The 23,760-nt window shown below is 43.4% G+C and overlaps 1 protein-coding gene across 1 annotated transcript in view; it reads right to left on the bottom strand.

Annotated features, from left to right (window-relative positions):
* The window catches only part of LOC139912913 (laminin subunit alpha-3-like), a 59,143-nt gene that overhangs the window by 9,541 nt on the left and 25,842 nt on the right, over window positions 1-23,760 (bottom strand). The window contains exons 17-56 of the mRNA XM_071900837.2: window positions 23,648-23,747; window positions 22,163-22,215; window positions 21,802-21,907; window positions 21,420-21,519; window positions 21,128-21,284; window positions 20,334-20,469; window positions 19,814-19,956; window positions 19,471-19,574; window positions 19,116-19,272; window positions 18,354-18,517; window positions 18,092-18,200; window positions 17,912-18,009; window positions 16,685-16,883; window positions 15,881-16,007; window positions 15,388-15,536; window positions 14,337-14,452; window positions 13,780-13,991; window positions 13,391-13,595; window positions 11,387-11,531; window positions 11,129-11,269; window positions 10,551-10,712; window positions 10,206-10,307; window positions 10,022-10,105; window positions 8,819-9,049; window positions 5,807-5,920; window positions 4,603-4,721; window positions 4,423-4,503; window positions 4,160-4,260; window positions 3,959-4,012; window positions 3,722-3,873; window positions 3,032-3,142; window positions 2,825-2,936; window positions 2,409-2,582; window positions 2,110-2,306; window positions 1,792-1,908; window positions 1,332-1,486; window positions 779-920; window positions 552-651; window positions 355-471; window positions 40-210 (exon numbers count right to left, since the gene is read on the bottom strand). Of these exons, the coding sequence (XP_071756938.2) occupies window positions 40-210; window positions 355-471; window positions 552-651; window positions 779-920; window positions 1,332-1,486; window positions 1,792-1,908; window positions 2,110-2,306; window positions 2,409-2,582; window positions 2,825-2,936; window positions 3,032-3,142; window positions 3,722-3,873; window positions 3,959-4,012; window positions 4,160-4,260; window positions 4,423-4,503; window positions 4,603-4,721; window positions 5,807-5,920; window positions 8,819-9,049; window positions 10,022-10,105; window positions 10,206-10,307; window positions 10,551-10,712; window positions 11,129-11,269; window positions 11,387-11,531; window positions 13,391-13,595; window positions 13,780-13,991; window positions 14,337-14,452; window positions 15,388-15,536; window positions 15,881-16,007; window positions 16,685-16,883; window positions 17,912-18,009; window positions 18,092-18,200; window positions 18,354-18,517; window positions 19,116-19,272; window positions 19,471-19,574; window positions 19,814-19,956; window positions 20,334-20,469; window positions 21,128-21,284; window positions 21,420-21,519; window positions 21,802-21,907; window positions 22,163-22,215; window positions 23,648-23,747 (5,317 nt within the window). The remainder of the gene's footprint in view (window positions 1-39; window positions 211-354; window positions 472-551; window positions 652-778; window positions 921-1,331; window positions 1,487-1,791; window positions 1,909-2,109; window positions 2,307-2,408; window positions 2,583-2,824; window positions 2,937-3,031; window positions 3,143-3,721; window positions 3,874-3,958; window positions 4,013-4,159; window positions 4,261-4,422; window positions 4,504-4,602; window positions 4,722-5,806; window positions 5,921-8,818; window positions 9,050-10,021; window positions 10,106-10,205; window positions 10,308-10,550; window positions 10,713-11,128; window positions 11,270-11,386; window positions 11,532-13,390; window positions 13,596-13,779; window positions 13,992-14,336; window positions 14,453-15,387; window positions 15,537-15,880; window positions 16,008-16,684; window positions 16,884-17,911; window positions 18,010-18,091; window positions 18,201-18,353; window positions 18,518-19,115; window positions 19,273-19,470; window positions 19,575-19,813; window positions 19,957-20,333; window positions 20,470-21,127; window positions 21,285-21,419; window positions 21,520-21,801; window positions 21,908-22,162; window positions 22,216-23,647; window positions 23,748-23,760) is intronic.

Below are 23,760 nucleotides of genomic sequence, written 5' to 3'. Positions count from 1 at the left end.
TGCCTAATGTGACTGAGGACATCGCCCCACAACCCTCACCTGACTTGTCCACATCGTCCATAACACTGCTGAGGTTGGAGTCCAGGGGAGTGACATTGATCTTGTCAATTTCCACTTTGATGGCATTCAGTTTGTCCATGGTGCTGCTGGCCGAGTCATTGGCTGAGGACGCCTTCCTCTTGGCCTCATCGATCATACCACCTATGTCATCTGATTGGTGGAGATGGGGAAGGAGGAAATATAAAAATAAGGAAATATGAGCTATGGTAATGGACATTAATGTCTCTTCCAGACACAGCAATCAGTTGATCATACTAATCATACTAATCCTGTAATGGCTTTGACTTGCCCTACCTCTCTTTATATTATTTAATTCGCTCTGAGCTTCAAGTAGGTCCTTCTCCAAAGCTGTCTTCTTCTTGTCAGCATTCTTCAGACGCTTCTTTTGGGCAGTGAGGTCATCAACAGCCTCTGTAAAGGAAAAAACAGGAATTAGTGATTGAGCATTTGGGTTGTTTTAAGAAGAAGAATTTAAGAATAGAGCTGAATACCCTGAAGCTCTTTCTCTGCTTCCCTTGCATCCTTCAACAGGTTGTTCCCACTCTCTTTCAGGTTTTTTGCTCTTTTTGTTAGGTCCCCCTTTTTTACATTCTAAAAGAAGAAAAAAAATATTGTTCTTACAGTGGACTTGGAAAGTGAAAAGGGTTGTTTAAGTATTATATCCAATACAATAAATGTGCACATGTATGAAGTATATAGTCTGTGGAGTCAGGCTTACATTCAAGGCGTTGTCTGCTGCATCTTTTGCCTCATTGGCTGCTGCCTCAGCAGCATTGATTGCATCTGTAATGTTCCTGTAGGCCTCAATAGCATTTTTGGCGTCACGCACATCAGAACGTCCACTGGAGTCCCTCACAGCGCTGTCATGCAGGACGAAGGAGGAAAACAAACACCAGACAGAGAGGGAACACAGGTAAACATGTGCATCTAGACTCTCAGACATGTCACTAAACAGTGGAAAACAAACACGAGAGCCAAGGCAAACCTATCAGTTCCAATCTACCATCTGCCATGGCACATGGAGGATGGATGCACCCAACATAAACATCTCAAATAGTCTCAAATGAGCAAGTGCAAACTAAGCAGTTTATGCTTGAATAGAGCTAAATCCTGGTTATCAGTATCACCAATGAAGCAATGTAGGTGTTAAGGAACCAGCAAGCAAATCACAAATAGCATAAACAAGAGACTGTATTTCCTTGAAATTCCCTCAATCCACCCATCCAAACTTAAGCTAGAGATGATAAGTCTTATATATGCAGTAGACCTACTCCTGGAGGTCCATAGCCAGCTTGCTGAGGTTGTCTGCATGTTCCTCTGCTCTCTCCACGATGTCCTCCTTGGCTGCCGCCTGGGAGATCTCATTAACCTTCTTGGTCAAGTCAGTCTTGGCACCATCCAGCTGTGCTGCCAGCTGTTCGTACTCCTACAGAGCAGAAGGGCAGCAAGTGAATGGCTGCAAGTTATACCGCACTCAGGAAATGCCATCCACCTCACCTCATAGCATAAGGAGCACAAACATTGATCATTATCTGAGTGGACGGCATGTTAGGACCTGACGGCTCACTGGTGAGCTGAGGCTGTTTTTCATTATAGCATAGGTACTTAAAAATGTTTTGGCTTATTCTAAGAAATAATGAAATACAATATGTTAAACTGTTTATTTTTGATAGCCCTGGTCTAACATTGGTTGAGGAAAAGAATGTGCAGGTTACAATATGTCGAGTATACCGTTTTACTGTCGGATAGCATTTTCAGCAGATCCTCCGCTTTCTTCAGCTCGCCCTTTGCCATATCCATTTGGCCCTGGACTGTCTTGCGCTCCTTTTTTAATCCATCAATACGGTTCTGTAGGAATCACATGAATCATTGCTGTTAGAGCACAGCTATGAAATGCACTTTTATAAACCACTATACTATCTTTTGTAAAGAAACAACACAGAATCTTGATAGAAACAAAATTATTTGTATGATGTTATGTCTATACAAAGTAGCCAACCATTAACTGACAAGCCCACATGATAAACTGCTTGACTTGTGTGTCATTACCAGCATATCCTTCACCGCCTGTGCGTTGAGTCCGTTCTGGCTGTTGGCTTTTTTCACCGTGTCGACAGCCTCCTTCAGAGCCTCGTCCAGGTCCTTCAGCTTGGCTTCGTAGCCCTTCAGCAGACCCCGAATCTTCTCTGCTGCTGCCTCGTTCTGGTCACACTGCTTAGTTACATTAGCCTTGATGTGCTCTAGCACTGGAGAAAGAGGGAGAGAATAGATTTGCAATTTGCTTTCCAGAGGGGAAAAGGTTTTGGAGGTATTTACTGAAGGTTCTGCTGAATGACGAAGGATCTTACGTTTCTTGGCCTCGTCTCTTTCCTTCTCGGCAGCAGTCTTCTGGGGGGTGAAGTTCCTTTTCTCCATCTCCTTCACCATGCGCTGAGCTTCATCCAGCATCATATCCAGGTCTTCATTAGGCAGCATGTCACCACTGGCACTGGAGCCTGCCTCCCCCAACTGGTCCAACAGGGCTACAAACACACACAGACAAATACTTAAGTTCTGATAATCAATAAAATAATTTAAATTAAATCAACAGAGTGTGGTGGCTATCAGACTAGCCTTTACTGCAAAACCACACATACCAATAAACCAATAATAAAATATTAGATAGGGAGGTCAAAAAGGAGTTGAAAACAAGAGAGATTGAGACTGCAATAGAAAGTCAGTTGTACTGTTACTGAATTAACTGTTTATTACTGAATCACCTTACCTTGGATTTTCTTGAGCATGTTCCGAACCTCTGAGTCCAAATCCTTTGCTCTCTTGTGGGTTTTTTCCACATCCGCCACCGCCTTGTCAGCATCAGCAGCCTTTTTATCTGCCTGAATGGAAAGTATACATTTACATTTCACATACCTTCTCACACTGAAAAATATTAGTGTCAAAAAATATCATGGGAATATCTGCAGCACCCTACCTTGTCTTTGAGAGAGCTGATGTCCTCATTGAGAGTGCGCATGTCCTGCCCCAGCTGGTCGACTTTGGGCGTCTGGTTTTTGATGGTGGAGCTGAATTTGTTGACCAGAATCTGCAGAAAGAACAATAACAGAAATGTAAAGTAAGCTGCATAATGTCAAATTCAGATGCTGTAGGTGGTACACTGAGGCTTGAGGCTGTTGGAGGCTGTTTTCAATCAGTGCTGTGCAAATTGTTTACTCGTGTCTCATAAATGCACGTTAACGCACACTCAAATGAAGTGGCGGTATTGCTGAGATAAAGAGAGAATGAGAAACGACAAGTCACAACCGTGACCACTGGCGCCCAATGGTGTAGTCTCTAACACATGTTGACACACAGGCTCTGGGATAAAATGCACTGAGATCGCTTATCAGCAGGAATCTGGAATGTTTGCGTAAGCACACCCTTCCTGTGCCAAACCGTGCGTGTGTGTGTCTGTGTCTGTGTCTGTGTCTGAAATGGATAAATAACACAAAACAATGGATATCACTGTTGTGCGTATGTGGCCATGCATTTGTCATAATTGCACGTCTTTGAAGTGTGCACTGGCACTCATGTCTACACTTAATCTGTGACTCTATGTAAATATCTGTCCATCTCAGCGCTCTTCACCCCTGTCTGCAGCCTTCAGAGCAGACTGCCATGCTACCTTGGTGTCTGAGATGGCCTTCTCCAGCTTCTGTAGTCTGTCTTGGGAAGAGGCGCTGACAGAGGCATTGTCCAGCTGAGTCTTGATCCTTCCCAGCTCATCATCCAGCTTCTCCAGGTCATTTAGTAAAGTCTGGGCGCAATTATCACACTCTGGAATACAAAGAGGATTCGATTGACACATGATCATACCCCATCTATTGTAAACTGCATGTTACAGTGTCAAAGATTATCTCACCTTGGCATTGCTCATCTGTGTTTGTGTCTTTGGGCTCCAATGTGTTCTTGCACACTAGAAAAAGAGTAAAGGACACATGATTTAAATGTAATTTATGAAAGATATATAATTTTAAATATGGCTGAATTGAACTAAAAAAAATGTAGTCAAATTAAATGGTGCATTAATGTATTGTTTCAAAGTGTGATTGCACAAACTCACCTCCAGTCATGGAGTCGCAGTTGTTACCATTGCCATTGCAATCACAGGGCCGACAACTTCCTCCTGCTGTCAGTGGATCACCATAGAAACCAGGAGCACACCTACGGGAAACAGAAATGAGTGGGTAACATGGAATAAGAGGGGAAATAATAATAAGCCTAAGGGGCTCTTGGGTCCTACAGTGAGTTACTCCATATTCCACTCCATCTGCATGACCATCATGTCCTAGCCTGTTGAAACGATCTGTCCATACAGACACTCACCTCTCACACCTCTCTCCACTGTAGCCTGTTCTGCAGATACACTGGAATCCCCCGGAGACTTGTCTGCAACCTACCGCAAAACTGGAGAGGGATAGAGAGATAATGATTTAACTCATGGAATAGAACATCCCTTTTAATTACATCTGTTTAGAGGTGTCGCGTTCTTTCTTTTACGCCCACCTGTTTGCCGGCGTGCTGAATGGGCATGGGCACACACTGCAGGTCCTCAGAGCCGGGTTTCCATAGTAACCTTCCTTGCAGCGCTCACACCGGTCCCCAACTGTGTTATACTGACAGTTCTGAAAATGACACAATCTATTCATTAAACCAGTGGTTCTCAACGTGGGTTACGGGAACCACCGGGGGTCCTTGAGGGGATTCCAGAGGGTCCCCCAGCAAATTGATCAATAATTAAACATCACCATTATTTCATTTACAAGACGTTAACTATTGAATATTTTGATTATAGTTGAACTGTTATCTCTCTACCTACAATACAGATAGCCATGGAATTGTGGATAAAATCATATTTAACAATAAAGATATTCTCAGATTTGGGTCCGAGACAAAATGTCATCAAATGAGGGTCCGTGGCCTTAATGTGTACTAAACTAGGGTCCTTGAAAATATGAAAAAGCTTGAGAATCACTGCATTAAACCACTTTACTGTACTTGCACCCTGTATGTACAGTATCTGTGCAGAATAGTGAAGGAGAGAAGAAGGGGAGAAGACGAGTACAGGATGCAGTACTCAAGTACTGTGTCTGCACTGCAGTTAGTCTTTTATGGACAAGCTGTACCAACACAACCAGACATCGACGCTTTCACTGTACAAGGAAGAATGCAAAAGTCTGGGGGCAAAGAGAAAATGCCAGACATTTCTCTCTGCCAGTCCATCACAAAGAGTGCTTTTGATGCACACAGCAGAGAGGGGTGTGTTCAGCAGTGTGTGTCCATTTGGCTCTGCGCTCCCAGGGCCTTGGATCCACACATGAGACACACACACAGGCCTGGTCTTGAGTGTCTTGCATAACACAATAGAGAATGCTGAGCTTTTAGATGCCTAGGGTTTCATCCTCCCATCCATGACAGAGGGGGAGAACAGGGAGGATAATAAGAGAGAGGGGCCTCATAAAGGGGAACTATATCATAATACTTCTAATGTGTTTGCATAACACAACACTGTGGGTAAACAGGCAGAGTTGGGTGCCACCTGGGTGCCCACAGAGGTGCCCTGGAGGTGAGAGGTCTAGACTCTTGACTAAGATGTGGCTCACGCTGGAGTCAGGTCTGAAGTAATTGCTGTTGGTTATAGGTGTGTGTATACCTGTGGTCATGAGGTCAGTGAGTGAGTGAAAAAAGTGTTTGGAAGTGTTTTTCTTACCAGGCACCTCCCTGTCCTCTCTTCACACTCATTAGAAAGACCGTTGCAGTCACATGGGACACAGCGCCCAAGGTACGGCCCGCTGCCATCTCTGTAGAAACCGGGAGCACATTTCTGAAAAACAGAAACACAGGCAAAAATAAACGTTGTGCTCCACCAGGCTCCTCTTCTCCGACTTAGTAGGGTGCATGTGACCAATAGTGACTTGCAAAATACAAGTAAAGTAGTGTGCACACCAAGAGAAAGAAAAGCTACAAGAAAAACTAAAAGGATTCTTCAAAAATGCTCTTCTTTTTATTGTGTGCAGCACAGGAGCGGAAAAAAGATGGCACAAATGTTTTGGCCGAGGCCTTTATCAGTGTGCAACAACAGGACAGGCTTAGGCCATCTTTTTTCCTCCTCTGTGCTGTTCAAAATAAAAAGAAGAGCATTTTTGAAAAAGTCTTTTAGTTTTTCTGCCTTTTTTTCTCTTGGTGTGCAGACTATTCTACTTGTATGCTGAAAAAGAAACACAAAAATACAGGGATACTATTACCCACATCCTAATCACTGTTCACAAGCATATCCCTTGGGATACAGAAAATAACTAAAAGTGTGGGAGAAGGAGTATATCTGACGGATAAACGAGAAGAGCAGCATTAGGTCATATCACAATAATGATAACATGTACTAATGTATAACACAAAATACTAATTATTACTGCACACTAGTGATTAACAGACTAAATAAACCTTACACACAACATAAGTTTTATTTTGCCCAAACACAGCAATGTTTCCAAAGATTTAGACAGCTATTCACACAGGGAGATTAAAACCTAGTGTCCCAAACAGCACTTCAGTAAGGTGTGTCATCAAGTTTGCAATTCTGGCAATGAACTTGGCCTGAACTGAGTATCATTAACACTGAGGAGCCTAAACATGTCCTTTGCTTTCAGAGATAACAGTCTTTTAGTCACCTATAATCCACAGGATTCACCTCACAGTTTGAGCAGTAAAACCTGGAACTAAGGTACAACAATATAATGATTAATCTTTAAACCAACAAGATACACCACATCTGACATTCCTGGGTTTACCTGAATCTGAGAACCGGCATCACTGTCGTCAAAAGAGGGATACTGAACAGTCTGTCCTCTGTCATGTACCGAGGGGTAGCGTACCCTCTGGGTACCTGGGTCATTTACTGATGGGTACTGTACATGCTGAGCTCCCTGGTCGTGAAGTGAAGGGTATTGTATCCTCTGAGCCCATCTGTCATGCTGCCTGGGGTAGCGGGGTCTCTCCCCTCTCTCATAGGGCCTATGGCCAGCAGAGCACAGTTCCAGCAAAGTCCAGCAGAGCAGGGCCTGCAGCAGCAGCCCTCTCCGCCGTCGTCTATCCATACACGTATCTGGCATTCCTTACGTTTAGTCTGGATGAAATAATGCCTCGCTCTCCCCTGCCTCAGCCTCTTAAACACACACACTCACACACTCACGCAGAGGACACGCCCCATCGCCACTCACCTACCTGAGTCAGTTCTGCTGCGGCAGCGGGGGGGTGGGGGGGTGGGGGGTATGCAGGCACACAAGCACATACATGCATGTGTTCACATGTTCTCTCTCTCTCTCTCTCTCTCTCTCTCTCGCTCACGCACACACACACACACACACACACACACACTTGGGACACATTCAGAGATATTAAGTCAACTGAGTGCACAAAATCATAATATATTTGTAATAAAGATTGCTACACAATATAATGCTGTATACAGTATTTATGTGCTTAAGGTTGCCAGGGTGTGGCTGTGATACCTGAGAAAGTAAAATATTCTCTCATTGTATCTATCTGTGTGTACAGGTGTGTGGTTTACAGTGTGACCATGTGTGACTGAGAGGTAAGTCAGACGTCTTCAGACAGCACAGACACAGAACTCACACCTGAATCACACTATTCAAACACACAACAGACACAACTAGGTGTGTCGACCATGCCCACAGACACGCGCACACTCACACTCACACTCACACAATCACATTCAGGCTGTTGAGTAACACTGAGTTGCCAGTTGCCACACCCTGCTATGTGTCAAGGGGAGGCTTCTTGTCATAATGCCTCTGGCTACATATTATCAATTTCCTCTGAACACACCCAAGTAGAAGCTGGTTCATGTACACACAGGTAGATGACCACTCCGCTATGGCAACAGCACTCCCACAAAATGGGGAAAAAAAAACCTCAATAAAGTTTTCCAGACGTTAGTGTTTTTCTCCACTAATTAATGCCTGTCTCTGTTCTATGAAGAAATCCATCAGGCGTCTTCAACATGAGACACCAAACCCTGAGGGTGACCCCAAAAATGTCGACATTAACTGACTGACAAAATGCTCATTTTAATTGGGTTCTGTGGGCAAAATTGCTGGAACCACATCTATTCTAATTGGATATGAGGACCCACCCATGCACACCTTTCCCAGGAAAAAATATTTTGGGTAAAGCCTTTGCTCAGCAAGAACATCATGAATGTTTGCATTACATTACATTTGTATGGGCTGTAACCATGCCAGTGATTGTAGCTGTATAATCACTAATATTATGTCTGCGTGATTGTGCATCATATCCCACCCTGGGGCTACGCTATTTGGCTGCGCAGCTCACAGGCCGGTATTTTCCAGTACATTCCACCCACGGCTCCTCAGCTGATGAATTTTTCCTCTTGGAAAAGGGTGTGGCTCTTTGTTCAGGCGTGTCAGGACACCCAAAAATATGAAGAGGTCTGGCTTCTCCAAGATGACAAGATGCAATTTTAGCACCCCCCTCCTCTCTCTTTCCCTAGTTCTTTTCCCTATCCCTCGTCTACCTGCCTGACTCACCTTCACATCTAGAAGAGTAGAATAGGCGTATACAGATTGTTAAAAAATAATCACCTGATCCTCTAGGATTTATCTACACATCTTTATACCTGTTCATTTTATTCAGGAGAATTAAAGCCCAGGCAGTATGAATGGTTAGGGGGGCATTTCCTCACCTCACAGGAGTCTCCAGAGTACTGCGGGGGGCAGGAACAGTCCTCCACAGTGTTGCCAGGACCTCCGGCTCCTGTGTTAGTGGCCTCCTCCAGGCCCACCTCCCCCAGACTGAGGCGCTGGCTCTGAGTGAAGTATAAGGCTCGGATCCTCAGGCCCACCAGACCGGCCAGAACCATCATCAGCTCCTCTCTGGACACGGGCCTGTTGGTCCCAGCGTGGCGCCAGTTTCCCTGCACAGACAATAATAATGATAACAATGAACTTTATTTATATAGCACCTTTCTTAACAAGGTTACAAGGTGCTTTACAATGAAAATGAGAGGAAAAAATTTAAATAAAAACAGTGAAACACTGAATACAGATAATAGATAAAGGAATAAAACAAAGATAAGAGCAAGCAGTACAAGTCTAATCAAAGGAAGGAACTAAAATACATATACCGAACCAGAAAAGCCCTACAGTAAGACAATAGAGGAGTTATTAGTGACTAAGTAGTACTGTACGTAAGTAAGTAAGTAAACGTAAGTAAACTTTATTTATATAGTGCCCGCCAGAACCAATGTTACAAGGTGCTGTACAAGAGAAGAGGAATAAAAAAGAAAAGAAAAGAAAAAATAGAATATAATGTAAAAGAAAACAGAGAGAGGTGGGTCAATATTCGGGGACTAATGTTGAAAAAACTTTAAGGGAGACTCAAAAAGACTCAAACATTTCATTGGCTTCAAAATATGATACAAAAATTGAGAGGTGGATCATATTATATGGAGATTAGATCATAAATCAGATGAGTTACAATTAGGAATGGGACAATATATCGAAAGTCAATATATCGCAATACGAAAATGGGGCAGAAAAATGAATCACGATATTAGCTCCATTTTATTCTGCTGTAGTAATCACAAATGAGATGGCTTCCCCATCACAATTTCACAAGCTCTCCATCCAAATTATATTATTTACACTTTGTAATGACATTTTTAAATTGTTCTAGCAATTTGTGGCTCAGAAATAAACATAATTCTGCTCAGTCATACTTTGTTGTCATTGAACTTTAATTTATTACATCGTATTGCGGTTGTATGGAATCGTGAACCCCATATTGCATATTGAATCGTATCATGAGATAAGCAGATTGTCCCATCCCTAGTTATAATCTACGGAGCTTCATACTGATGTTGAATAAAGGCTATCGTGTGCTTTACCTCCACAAGGTGGACTCTGCCCTGAAACAGCCTGTCTGGAGAGGGCAGCTGTGGAGCCAGGTGGATCAGGGTCATGTCCCGACCCTGGAGGGAGATCAAGATGAAGAAACAAGTGTTATTCAAACAGAAAAAACAAGATTACTGAGAGACATTTTGGTCTGAGAGAGCGTGAATCTATACGCACACTAAGCAGGACATCAGGTCGTCTGTCCATCAGAGTCATCCCCTCACTGGGAATACCAAAGGATTTGGACTGGTAGGTAAGGAAGCCACCATAGGATGACACCTGAGAAAAGGGAGAAAGCCCCAACATCTGTCAGTATATCCGAATAAGGGACAGTAGAAACTATTGGAAAGTAGGATACAGCATAGCCTAAAATACCTTATGTTTTGGCTTAGTCATGAATGTAGCAATAGATCTATTACTAAAAAAATAATTAGTTTAAACCATTTACTGAAGATTTATTCTACAGTAGAGCAAAAAATAGTGTTCTCATGGCCTTGGCGTTCTCCCCCTCCACCTACTCACCCTGTCTCCCAGGTAGGAAGGTGGTGCCACCCAGTGGAGAACTTGAACTGCAGGAGGAAGCTCCTGGATATCTGCCACCACTGTGTTACTGGCTGTGTTCAGCACAGAGGGAACCTCCTCCTGGTCAAGCCTCTCCAAACGCCAGCCACGCATTTCCACAAACTAACAACAGGGAATAGATGGGGAATTAAGACCTGTATGGAACTATTTACTTATCACACACCCTGGTAAAATGTAATGCACTGCAAAGCCTGATAAAGGTTTATATCCCACACATGTGACAAGGTTCTAGGCCTACGCTCTACAGAATTTGGTTAACTTCAAAACTAACTGTTTAACAGTGTAAGGTAAGATAAGGTAAGGCAAGGTAAGGTATGGCATGGTATGGTAGGGTATAGTATGCTATGCCATGCATTTTTCCTTAACAACTACTAAACTTGTACTGTATGAACTGTACGAACAGCTTTGAATAGACGAATACTTTGTGCACCACACAACTGCGATCACCCAGTAAGCTTTACAGGCATACAATTTCCAAAGGCATCCGTGGACATGCAGGGGCATGAAAGCAAACACACCTTCCCCCTGCGTTTGCTAGAGCTCTGACACTGGTCAGTGGCTCCGAAGCAGAAGCAGCCGGTGCAGCCGTTAGGGTTGGAGGGGTCAAAATAGAAGGAGCCCTCCCGACAGCTATCACACCTCACGCCCGCCACATTTCTCTGCAAACGCGGCAGCCACAGAGAGAAGGTCAGAGGAGGAGGCCAGAAGAATAAGACAAAAACAAACAAGATTGTAGTTTTTGAAAGCAGGACATTTTTCTAATCAAATCAGCTCACCTTGCAGAGACACTTCCCTGAGTCTGGGTGACACACGTCAGGCGTGACCCCACCTTGGTTACAGTCACAAGGCACACAGTCGGGGAAGCGATAATAACCTGCAGCACAGCGGTCGCACTGCCGCCCCCCGATCCGAGGCTTGCAGCTGCACAAAAATGCACATGACATGTTATCTCTGATGAAAATCTAGATGAGATTTACAACACGTTCACATCTGGTTCATAAGTTTATAAAGAGACTTTATTAGATCTGACTGAGTAGCCTTTTTGTGTACTTGTACTTTTGAGTATGTTTGTGAAGTTAGTACTTCTACGTAAGTATGCCTTGATTGAAATATTGTTCTTTGGTACCTTTTAAATCACATCCATTACAAAGTAACATTACATTGCAACAGAAGCTAGGCAAACACAACTGTGGTGCATATATCGAGGGCTTGGAGCCAAAGGGGCGTAAGTGCGATTTTGGGCGAATATGAGTATTATACATCAATTGAAAGGTCTCAGTGAGATCTTTTCAGTGCCAAAAGGACACAACTGAAATCATGACCCATAAGTTTTAATTAAACAAAAACTGAAAGCCATAACAGTAAAAGTAGGGTTTTGTTTGCTGCCAAAAGGGCGTAACTGCACTTACGCCCTTTTGACACCAAGCAAAACCTCACTTTTGACACTGAACAAGCATTGTGGGTAGACGATTCTAACAGCACTTAGGTCAACTCAAAATGCATGCTGACGTAAGTAATACTAGCATGGCAGCATGATCACATCATTTTTAGTATCCTATTCATATCCTAATTAATATTCTAGGTCAACATTAGATGAATGTAAATATGTTAATATTCCCATGACATACTTAGGCCTATAGATTCAAAATGTTATTTTATAATGTTAGGAGTGTGAACTGGTCAAGATGAGCTCTGATAGTAAGACTGCTGGTAGCTGAAGTTATCCCTCAGTGTTATGAGGAGTTTTACAGGTCTTTGAATGTGTCCCAGGACACATCAATAAGGATCTACAAAAATGTATTATACTAGCAAAAGAAAAAAAAAGTGGTAGTTTAGAATCAAAAGTAGTTTCTTATGTCTATAGAGGTTTATTAAAAATGTTAAAAGTTTTTAACAGAAAAAAATGTATCAATCAATTTGATATGTTCCAGCCTACAATTTTAAAGGCCTTGGTGAAAGTTGCTGAGCATTACTTCAAGATAAAGATATTCATTCTGATCTTGTTTTATATTTCAGTAGTGTAGTTGCTAGATTTGTATTAAAATGAATGTGTTTTACAACTGTTTACTTACATACGCCCATATTCTGCATGGCTGTATTGGGACAATGTTTGTGCCAAAAAGGCGTATTTCACTCTTTTGCCATTTTAAAAAAAGTTAACAAATATAATTCAACTTAAACTGTAGCAGTATTGTTTTTATAGTAATGCTCAATCAGATAACACAAAAAGTTAAAATATTGTGCTTAGTATGTGGTAACGGCAGCTAATCCAAGTTTGATCAAAATTTGTCTTGGCTCTCCTGTAAAATCTACTGTAACGCACCTAAGCCCCTTTGGCTCCAAGCCCTCGATATCATGTTAATTCATGCATCACTTTGTTTATGCACTTTATTTTGTTTCTTTATCAAGTCTTTTATTTGAAAGAATGAACTCTGTATTCTTGTCCATTTACTATTGCAAGGGAAAAGTTTTTGGAAAAACGTGCTCTCATCAAAACAGTAACTCAGTAACTGATACATTTTAAATGATCTACTTTACTTTTACTTAAGTACTTTTATACACTAGTAATTTTACTTTTACTCAATTAAAATTTCTGCAAAGTAACAATAATTCGACTTGACTATGATATTTTAGCTCTCTTCACACCCTTCATTACTGGTATAATACACAGAAAAACAATATACTGTAAAATGATTAATTCATTAATCTCATTGATAAATGCTTAACTCAAATCCTGATGCATGCACCGTGTTTTCTGTCCCCTATAGGGTTCCACTCACGTGCATTGTCCAGTTACACGGTCACAGTCAGACCCTGCATTGGCCCTGATGCCGTTGGGAGAGCAGTCACAGCCCTCGCAGCCCAGCAAAGGGTGGTAGCTGAAAGTCTGACTCTCACACACATCACAGGCAGGTTTGATTGTCTGAGGAGGGCAGATACACCGTCCTGTCACCTCATCACACAGCCGGCGGCCACACTCACACGCTGCGGGAGGGAGAAGAGATTTCATTTAGGTGAAAAAAATACTAAAATGTCACACTGAATGGGATTAAAGAGTGGGTGTGAGATTGGGTAAAGATATATGAGTCTGCTGTGTGTATGTGTGCATGAAGCATATACATGCATATTCACACAAGTCTAGACAAGTTGAAAATCAGTGTTCACTCACGTCTGCAGTAGGGGAAGCCGTAGTATCCCGTAGCACACTTTGTGCACTGTCGACCGATGACGTGCTGCCTGCAGGGACACTGTCCTCCGACGGGATTGCAGGTGGTTCCCGTAGAGCCAGACTTGTCACAGTTGCAAGGCAGAGCTCCGTCATTATAGGCTGCTACAAGAGAGCGGGCAGAGTCTCTGCAGAACTGCGAAGAACTTCTGGGGCTGAAAGGACAAAAAATAGAGCGGTTCATCCAAATACAGCCGTGGCCTTTTACTTGATCTTCACAGCTAGAGGGCACCATTTACATAAACATCCACTGTGCTGAGGACAGAGTTTAGTGTTGTAAAACTACTGTACTGCTACTGCTGTGACGTTAGATTATCACCCAGAAAACAATCAGACTAATAAATAACATATCACAGAATATAAACAGATATCAGATTATCAAACAAAATAAAGAAACACAGCTGATCTAATCTTAAAACTACCAAAGATCTGGATTTCATTTTTCAGTCCAGCTTGTTTTGCTGGAGCCATTTCTCTCCTCCAACACAGTGAATACCTACTCAATATAGAACCCTTCTCCTCTGCAATGCTGTATAAAGTCTGCAGACTTATCCAGTGGTTTCGCTTTCAGGAGATTTGGGGTGTAACTGCTATCACGAACCACCAAGATATAATCCTATACAAAAGACACAAATCATAACAAATGATAAAAAGCACACAACAACGCTCAATCTCACCAAAAACCTCCACTTTGTTTCTTATTATGATTTAAAACATATTTATCAGTGAGATGCAGACAATGATAAAACAGATAAAAACACAAACTGAGGATTTGAAGTGTTTCAGTGGCATTTTTCTGTTTGGTCTTATCTGGAGAGTGAAAAGTGAAGCAGGCAGACTAAAGGCAAGCAAAGCCCAACCTGCCCCAGCATTAGAGCGGATGAGAGCTTAGCTCTTATAAAGCTGTGTGGGGCTGCCAGGTAGAATACAGGCCCTTCATTGTTGTTGTTTGGGATATGGCATAACACTGAGGAGAGAGGACCTCAGCATGCCAAGTACTCAACCTGAACAACTTTAATAATGCATACAAAACACAGGCTCCTCAATCCAGCTACTAAACCTGCAGGCTTTACGCAAAAGTGTAGTACGAGTAAGAGTATGTTTCATTCATTGCTTTGATTCTTTCCATATTTCTCAAGTCAAGTCAAGTCAAATTTTATTTGTATAGCACATTTCATACAAAAAGCAACACAATGCGCTTCACAAAGCCAAGAGCAATATATGTATAATAAAATTAAATAAGAACATAAACGTCATCATATATAAAAACATACATACATACACACACACACATGCAGAGGACATAGACAATTTAAAGTGCATATAAATTCAGGTAAAACAGCAGCAGACATTTGCTCTAAAAAAACAACAACATTAGTGTGTTAAGTCAAAAGACCAAGTTAAAAACAGCAGCAAAAAGAAATGTTTACTTTTTGTCTGGGGCGCCTTTGATGTCACTTGGCACTAATTCAATTTCAGTGGATAAGTAGACAACTGGTGGTCTGTAAACATAACTGGGATAGTGATTGACTTATCACATAAACCACTGACCAGGATGAGGGTCTTCCTGGGCGGGACGGTCACAGAGATGATGGGCTGTCGCCAGGAATGCTGGTCAAAGTCGAGGGCAATGCGGCCGTCAGCGATGACTACCTCCCTGCAGCCGGAGACAGCAGGGCAGAAGGACGCATTTATCACACCTGCAAGAGAAGAGATGGAGCGATGGAGAAGGAGTTAAAGACGAGTAGAGAAAGGGGAGGAGACGTCAGCATGCCGCACAATAATCCTTCCCTCCATTAAAGCCATAAAGGGAAGTGTGTCCGAGGCCTTTGATCATCTTGTCATGAGCCCAGGGACTTAATCTGCTCTTAAGAAGGGAATCGCCCCCTCACTGAGAAGGAACAATTATCCCCACATCACACACTTGCAACAGGCTTTTCTAGACACTGCCAGAATAAACACCCTCATATCCTACGGGAGCCGATAAACTCTTTTATTCTGTTTGATCCGACGGGCTCCTTTCTTCTTCCTCCAGCAAACTCACCAGTCCAGGAGCGGCCTGCGTCCACTCGGACCTCCACGGGGAAGGAGATATGTTCGGGCTGCCGATAATGGACCACAACCACATACCTGCCTGGGAGGGGCACCTTGGGATTGAAGCTGATCTCCGTCTGGAAAGAAGTGGGGAGGAAGCTTAAAGTGCTGTTGAACTTTGGTAGTACCATGGGTTGTGTAGCTTCCTGGACATGATATAACCCCAAAATCAGAGATTCTCTGTTATCTGTTGGTCCGGTAGAGACTGGAGAATTGCTTTTTTTTCTCTCTCCATTCACTGCCATTTTATGGCAAAACAGCTCTGAAAATCACACTTCTAGCACATAAACGCATTCTGCAGATTTTTTTTAAGTGAATCACTTTCTCACCTTTCACGTTGAACAAGTGTAACACCGATATTTTTCCAACCAGATTTCACCGGATGTCGGTGTTACACTTGTTGGTTTAATAACATAAAGAAAGCGATTCACTTTAAAAAAATCAGCAGAATGACTAGTTTTTTTATATATTGTCAGAATCTGCTTTATTCAAGTTCATTCATGTGCTAGAAGTGTGATTTTCAGACCTGTTTCGCCATACAATGGCAGTGAATGGAGAGAGAAAAATAATACAATTCTCCAATCGTCAAGCAGCAGATAACAGAGAATTGCCGATTTTGGGGTTGTATCATGTCCAGGAAGCTACACAACCCAAGGTACTATCAAAGTTCAACATCACTTAAACATGAGGCTGCAGTGTCAAGTGGATATGGTAAAAACTGAAAATGAATGTTAGGGCAGACAAGGGCAGATACCTGGGGGAATTTAAGCAGTACCCCTTCACTCTGGGGCTCACTGAGAGGGAGCGTCCCGGACTGTCGCCTCCGCCTCCACTCCTCGCTCTCCCTCCGCTGGGGGGCGACGGCTGGTGTGGAGGATGGGTGTCCGTCACGGGCCGCGTCCAAAACCCAGGCTGTGGTAGGCCTGCCGAACTGGCTCGCAACACAGTACTGACTGGAAACATAAAAGGGCAACAAGATGTTTTGCTTAAAGCCTGTTGATGGCGTTTGAAGTGTTTGCCAAGCCCTAATACAGCGGAACAATGTGACTTGTTAGGAGTGGGGTCAGTGGCCAGCCAGAGGTTGTGACCTATGAAACAACATTAATCTTCAGTAATCCTCTTTTGAATCTTGACATCCTCTGGCTATCACATTCTCTCTCATCAATGTACAGAAATCTCCACATCACACACTTACATATACACACACTTCTTGTGAAAGCTCCAGTTTTACAGGCTAACGCTCTGATCCTCTGGCAATTCCCTCTGCCTTCAGGCTTAATCTGGACCCCCTCCTTCTCGCTGTCTAATTCTACCTCTTGCTTTCTTCCCATTTCACTCCAATATTGGATCAAAACTTATTTCAAAATATCCCTGAACTTCGTATTGTTCAAATGTTCACTTTTTTTATTAGTAATATTTTTTCAGGACTCATGCTTTCTCATGTATCTATTTATGGTTCAAAAAGCATAATGGCATGAAGCAAAGAAGCTCTAACATCTTGAATAAATGATAATGAACCATGTCAAATTATTTCAAGAGACTGGAGAGAGTGATTATTCTCCAAACGTTTTTCTCTTTACTTTCTAAGAGTTACAAGCTCACTAATAGCCTGTTTGCTATACGAGTGGAAACGCTCATTTTGTAAAATGAGGGAAAGTGTCCAGAAGTATTTGAATGCCCCTGTAAATAACAGGACTGAATGCTGACAGCTGAAAGCACATGTATGGCTGTGTATGGAGAGAGAGAGAGAGAGAGAGAGAGAGTTTGACCCTAATACCTAACAGCCTCAGGTAAGTGACCCTGCCCAGCCAGAGGAATGCATGCAGTCACACCTGGAAAACAGATGTGTGTCTCCACACTCCACAACAAGAGCACAAGGCCAAGGTCTAGTCTAGTAGTATTATCTCTATAATAATAGCTGCTGTAATGTGTGTTGAAGGAGTCTCTGTCGGTCCTTGTTATTAAAACCATGTGGACTCACCTGTCTTCAGTGAAGCGGCCGTGGGTGGAGACGCAGAGCACCTTGGGGTGTACATGCTCCATGGAAAACTCCTCTGCAGGCACCGCATACACTTTATACTACAGAGACAAAACAAGTTTATGTAAAAATGCATGCTGCTGTCCACAATATAATTTCTCTGTCTGGAAGCTTTTGCCTCACCAGCAGGAATGAGGCTGTGGAGGTCTGCAGGAGAAGCTCGGCCTTGTGGGTAAGCTGCAGCACCGCCACCCGATTACTGCTGTCCACCGCCACACTCCGACACAAAAAGCTGCAGGGGTCACAACACACAACAGCTGAAAAACAGAAATATACTGGGACTTTCAGGGGCTGGGACGTCATTTATATTTTCACAATGTAAGAATAGAAATCAATAAAATGCAAGCACTGGTTTAAAAGCCGGTGCAAGAAATACAGTGCACACCTGTAGGCACAACTGTAAATGTTGGCCCTGGCTGGGATCTCTCCATCTGACTGGCCACTGATGAGCAGGTTGACGTTCTGGACAGTGTCCACCTCGCTGGCATACTCCAGGACAAGAGCATACAGACCAGGGCGAGCCACACGCAGACTGAGCTGGAGCTGAGACTGTAGGACACAAATGACAAAAACATACTGCACATCACCGCCTGACATCCTCATACAGCTTCATCCGACCTGGAACACACAGGGATTTCAGGAGAATGAAAATGAACTCCAATGAGCATAACAGAAACTACAGTATATTATGTGTAACATGTAATAATAATATGAAGAACAAAAGAATAAAGGGAGGGAAAAGCAATTTATAAAAGATTATTGCATCAAAGTAAGTTTATAAAAATGGGGTTTAAGAAGTGATTTAACAGATGACACCGATTTAGCCAGCCTGAGCTCCTTGGGCAGGTAGTTCCAAAGTCAAGGAGCCCTGATGGCAAAAGCCCAAATGCTTCTTGTTTTTAATTTGGATTTTGGAACAGATTAAATAGATAGGAACCTGCCCAAGGACCCCAACCTGTCCCATATCAGCTTCAAAGGTCTGTGAAATAGGTAGATGCTTGACCCATCCCTTCCTTAAAAGTGACCTGTACAATCCTAAAACCACTTCTGAATCTGGTAGGTAACCAACGTGAGCATATGTGCGTGTTTACATGTGCATCTGTAAATCTCTATATTGTACGTCGGCATGCGAGCCAAGCCTTCCCACCTGTCTCCCATTGAGAGAGGCCATGTCAGGGTGATCCGGGGTGGGCCGCCGCACACGAGCCTGCCTCCTCCTGCGCCCGCTGCGGGCGGAGAGCTTACCCTGCGAGCCCAGTGTGGAGCTGAAGCCATCCATCGCCACATGCTTATACAACAGACAGCTGAGAGAGACACACAGGAAGGCACAGGGAGAAACAGCGGTCAGAATCCAGCACTAACAAGAGCGGTATAACAAGAACGGTCACAGAGATAAACATTATCATGATTGTTTTGCTCAATCTGGGCATAACACCAGGTTAAGGTCTAGCATAAAGGATGGCTGTTTAGTGGATAATTTAATAGTAAAATTCAAGAATTACTTTGTGTCCCTGTTTCCGGTGGGTATATATGTGCAAGGCTGGGTGATCTTCTCCTGCAGCAGAGGTGCCTCATAGTAATCCCGGGGCAGCAGTACTAAATAATCCTGGGGAGTGAGAGTAAGAGTGATGGACTCAGTATTCAATCTATAGTCTAATGTACATTTACCATTTTCCTTCAAATGGAGAATGAATGAATGAATGATGTCACATGTTGCATGATGTAGGTACAATATTTATCAGGAAGAAAAAAGAAACATAACCACCATTATTCCTTTAGCTTGTCTTGTTCTTTTACCTTTTTACATGATGATAATTTCTACACCATTATCTTCCTTCAACTCACCAGCAGAACCCCCTGTGCCCTTATGTGGATGATCCATTTCCCAGGAGTCAGAGCGAAGGGCTCAGCGAAGCCCTCTCCTGGGACAGTGAGGAAGGTGGGGGAGGGACTGGCAGGGAAAACTACCTCCTTACTCTGATCTGACCCTGCAGGACACCAAGCAACACAGGCTGTAATGTCACACGTTCACAGTTGAGAGCGCAGGTAATAAGTGAAAGATGGGGTATCACCAGCTGGGTAAGAGATTAGACACGTCATGCACTAGTTTACAAATAAAGGGCATATGAATTTTTGTCATTTTGTCATCATGGGTAACACTTTACTGATATCAGAATGTCAGCGAACACAGAGAGCTACTGTAGAGTAAATGGTTTAGTCCTGTGTGTTTTTAGTAAAGAGGATGTAAATATGTGACAGACCACAGCGCCCATAGCTACTGACTTGACTTTGAGGATGTGGATACCTTTAAAACCGTCAAGATGGTGACATGTAAAAGCTGATTCAGCGTCAGAGGCAGCCTTACCTGGGGAGCCCCTGTTATTGGTAGCCTTGATGCTACCAGTCACACTGGTACCGCTGGGGTTAGTGAACCGCAGAACCACACGGTAGAGTTGACTCGCATCTTTCACATCAACATGCACTGTTACTCTGACTTCACTCTGCAGAGACAGGGAGGGGGGGGGGGGGGGGGGGGGGGGGGGCACACAGCTGACTGGAATGGCACACGTTTGAGTAGGCGGAGGGGGAGCTACGGTTAAGAGGCAGGTAATGTGTAGAAGGCCAAGCGGATAAACAAATGCAGCAGGTTAATCAACAGAGAGCCAAGAGGTCAAGAGAGGAAAAGAAAGCTAAAAGAGGGAAGGAAAGGCCCTTCACTTACAGTCACAGCAAGAGTGAAAGGCAGCTTCATCCACCACCAAGATCCTTGCTCTCACTCGCGCTGTCCCCCTTTGGTGGGGGGTGGCGTAGCGCATTACAATATGGAAAGGGCCAGGAAAGCCAAGGGCAAGCGTTAGGATCACCTCTGGCTGAGGAGAGATAGGGTTAGTGCTAGGAGAGCTAGTGCCCACATTCCCTCCATAAGCCCCTAATGTACGAAATAGGTATTAGCTTCAGGTAGGACTACCAGTGCAGAGGTACAAGGGAAGGAAACTGTGGTGGTATTAGAATAGATTGAAAAAGGCATATAGAAAATCACTGCGGTAGTCCCAAATATAGACTGTACCCCAGCCATAACGTTTTTGCGATTATTGCATCAACAACATGTGCAATGTATCTTAAGGTGCCGATGCATAGAGGTGGTGAATATGGACCAACCTGTGCAGGGGACATTATAGCGTAGCCTCTCCAGCTGAATTGTGGGAACTCTTGGGGGTCATAACTGAAGCGCACTGGCCTGGCGTTGGGAGTGGTGCCATCCTCCACCTCAAACTTCAGCTGGTGGAGGGTGGGAAAGTAGTAGCTCGGTGCTGGCCTAATGGGGAATAGATTGAAAAGTAAGTTATCAAGTAATCACAAAGGTCTTGATTTGCTCGGGGATGTAGAAAATAGTACATTTTATCTAAAAAAAAAAGAAAAAACCTGGCTGTGTGTTTATGTATTATCTTACTCAGTGCATGTACGGCCCACTACATTCTTCCGGCACTGACATTGTCCCGAAACCTCATCGCAGGCCCTGCCAGTGGCACCGCCTACATCACACTGGCAGCCTATCAGGAGAGAGGAGAAGAAGTCATTATTTGGGATTAAAGATTAACCTCGATTGATTTTTAACCGAAGGTCTTGGAGAGGTCATTGATTCATGAAAGACTGCTCATGTTATGTTTGGTTAAGTGGAGCAGCACAGGTCCCTTTTCAGACAGCGAGTTACCCTGCAGTACCTCAGCTTAGAATAGATATGAGATATGAGATTGAGATAACACACTATTCAGTATATTTAAGTGAGATGAGAGATCGATGTGGTTTAGGTTTGGTCGGGATCGATAACTTACCTTGACAACCAAAATAGTTCCGTTTCTGCAGCAGGAAGTATCCGTCCTTACAGGTGTCACACGCGTGTCCACATGCATTAGGCTTACAGTGACACTGTCCACTTTTCTAGAGAACGGGATAAGAGTGAGAATATAAGACAAAACGTATCGTCCATGCAAATGTAGCAAAAATTGTGGCTGAGCTAACTGAGCAATGCTGTCAAAACTCTGAGGAACTCTGACAAACTGTGAGATAATTGCCCACCCTTAGATTAATAGTCTTTGATTAATAGACAAGTATCAGTCACAGGTGGTAAGATAAGATAAGATAAGATGCACTTTATTGATCCCCTGGGGGAAATTCGGGAAAAGAAAGACTCACCTGCTGGCACTCCCCAACACCGCTCAGGGTCCCTTTTACATCACACCGACACTCTGGGAAGAGAGAGAGAGGGAGACAGAGAGAGAGAGAGAGAGAGAGAGAGAGAGAGAGAGAGAGGAAACATTATGAGATATGAAGAGGGGGATGTACACTGAATAGACTCTGATTACAGGATTCTCTCACTTTCATGGGTGAAACACGACAGCACAAAACCCCCCGATCTTCAGAGGGCTGCACATCAAAGGCCCACAGGAGCTTTACTGCCACGGCTTGCTTTCAACCCGCTGAAAAAAGACTCTCCTTAATGTCCGGCCACAGTCAACCAGAGGCATTCTTAGGATATTAAAAGCTCTTTTTTTTCTCCCCTTCTTGTATCTCCTGGCAGCCTGGCAGTGATAACATTCTTGCTGGAGAGCAGACCTGTAACATTAGACAGGTATCTGGACAAAGCCCCAAGCTGTTCCTTCACTGGCTGTATAATAGGAGCCAAAAACCCCTCACTTTATTATTCCTATATTAAGTATTTTTTCGTGAATTAGTATATATTTAGGGGTTTTTGGGAAGAAGGGGGGAGTGGCGGTCCAGAGGTATTGTGTGTTTCTGATGTGCCACTTTCTACTTATTTCTGTACTCTCACAGTCTGAAATCCCACAAGTTCAATGGTGGTTCCACATGGAAAGCAGCCAACAGGAATTTGCATGTATTAACGTGTTTTTCCCCCCAACTTCCCTCTGAGGGACAGGAAGGCAGATCCAGCCATGTTGACAGGGGTATGTTGACATATCCCCTGGGTAAGAGAGGCCAAGACCCATATCAGCGCCTCTTCAGATTGCTACTGGTGATTTAATACTGCTGACAAAAAAAAAAACCGGAGGACTACTGATCAGGATTAATACTGCTGGGAGAAAAAATGTTCGGCTCACAGGTGTGCAGCTATGATTTTCATTTGGAGAGCCGTGCTACGTAAGGTGCACCAACTCCAGGAAAATGGTAAATGGATCCAAGTTATCATGTACTCCATATTACCAGAGGCGGGGACTCGAGTCACATGCCTTGGGCTCGGGTCAGACTCAAGTCACAGTTTTAACTGCTTGAGACTTGACTTGATGCATGAAGAGAAGACTTCAGACTTGACTTGACTTGGGTTCTGGCGACTCGGGACTTGACTTTGACTTGTACTTTGATGACTTGAAAGGGTTTGTAAAGTCTTGACAAAAGATCTTGTGTTTGTGTAAATGACTTAGACTGAAAGTGATGAGATTTGTTCCACCAGATGACTGAATTTAAATTCTGTTTTCTGAATTTGTATGGAAAGATTGAATTTATTGAAACTGATTATAGAAACCAAACCATCATGATTCTCTTATTGAGTTTTTATCCTATTAAATCCATATTGCATTGAAAAGTCCTAGATATTTTGTTTTCGTTAAGATATTAAATTGATACTGGACTTGAGCAAAGTTGACTTGGTGACACCTCACTTACCAATACAGCCACTAGGGTTGTCTGTAGCCAGGTTCCAGTAGAGCGGTTTGCAGCTGTCACACAGGGTTCCCTCTACGTTTGTCAGGCAGCGGCAGAAACCCTGAGAAAACAGA

The sequence above is a fragment of the Centroberyx gerrardi genome, chromosome 13 (genome assembly GCF_048128805.1).
Source record: "Centroberyx gerrardi isolate f3 chromosome 13, fCenGer3.hap1.cur.20231027, whole genome shotgun sequence".
Taxonomy (NCBI): domain Eukaryota; kingdom Metazoa; phylum Chordata; class Actinopteri; order Beryciformes; family Berycidae; genus Centroberyx; species Centroberyx gerrardi.
Note: the sequence above shows the minus strand (reverse complement) of the source record. Positions and strands in the feature narration are given on the sequence as shown.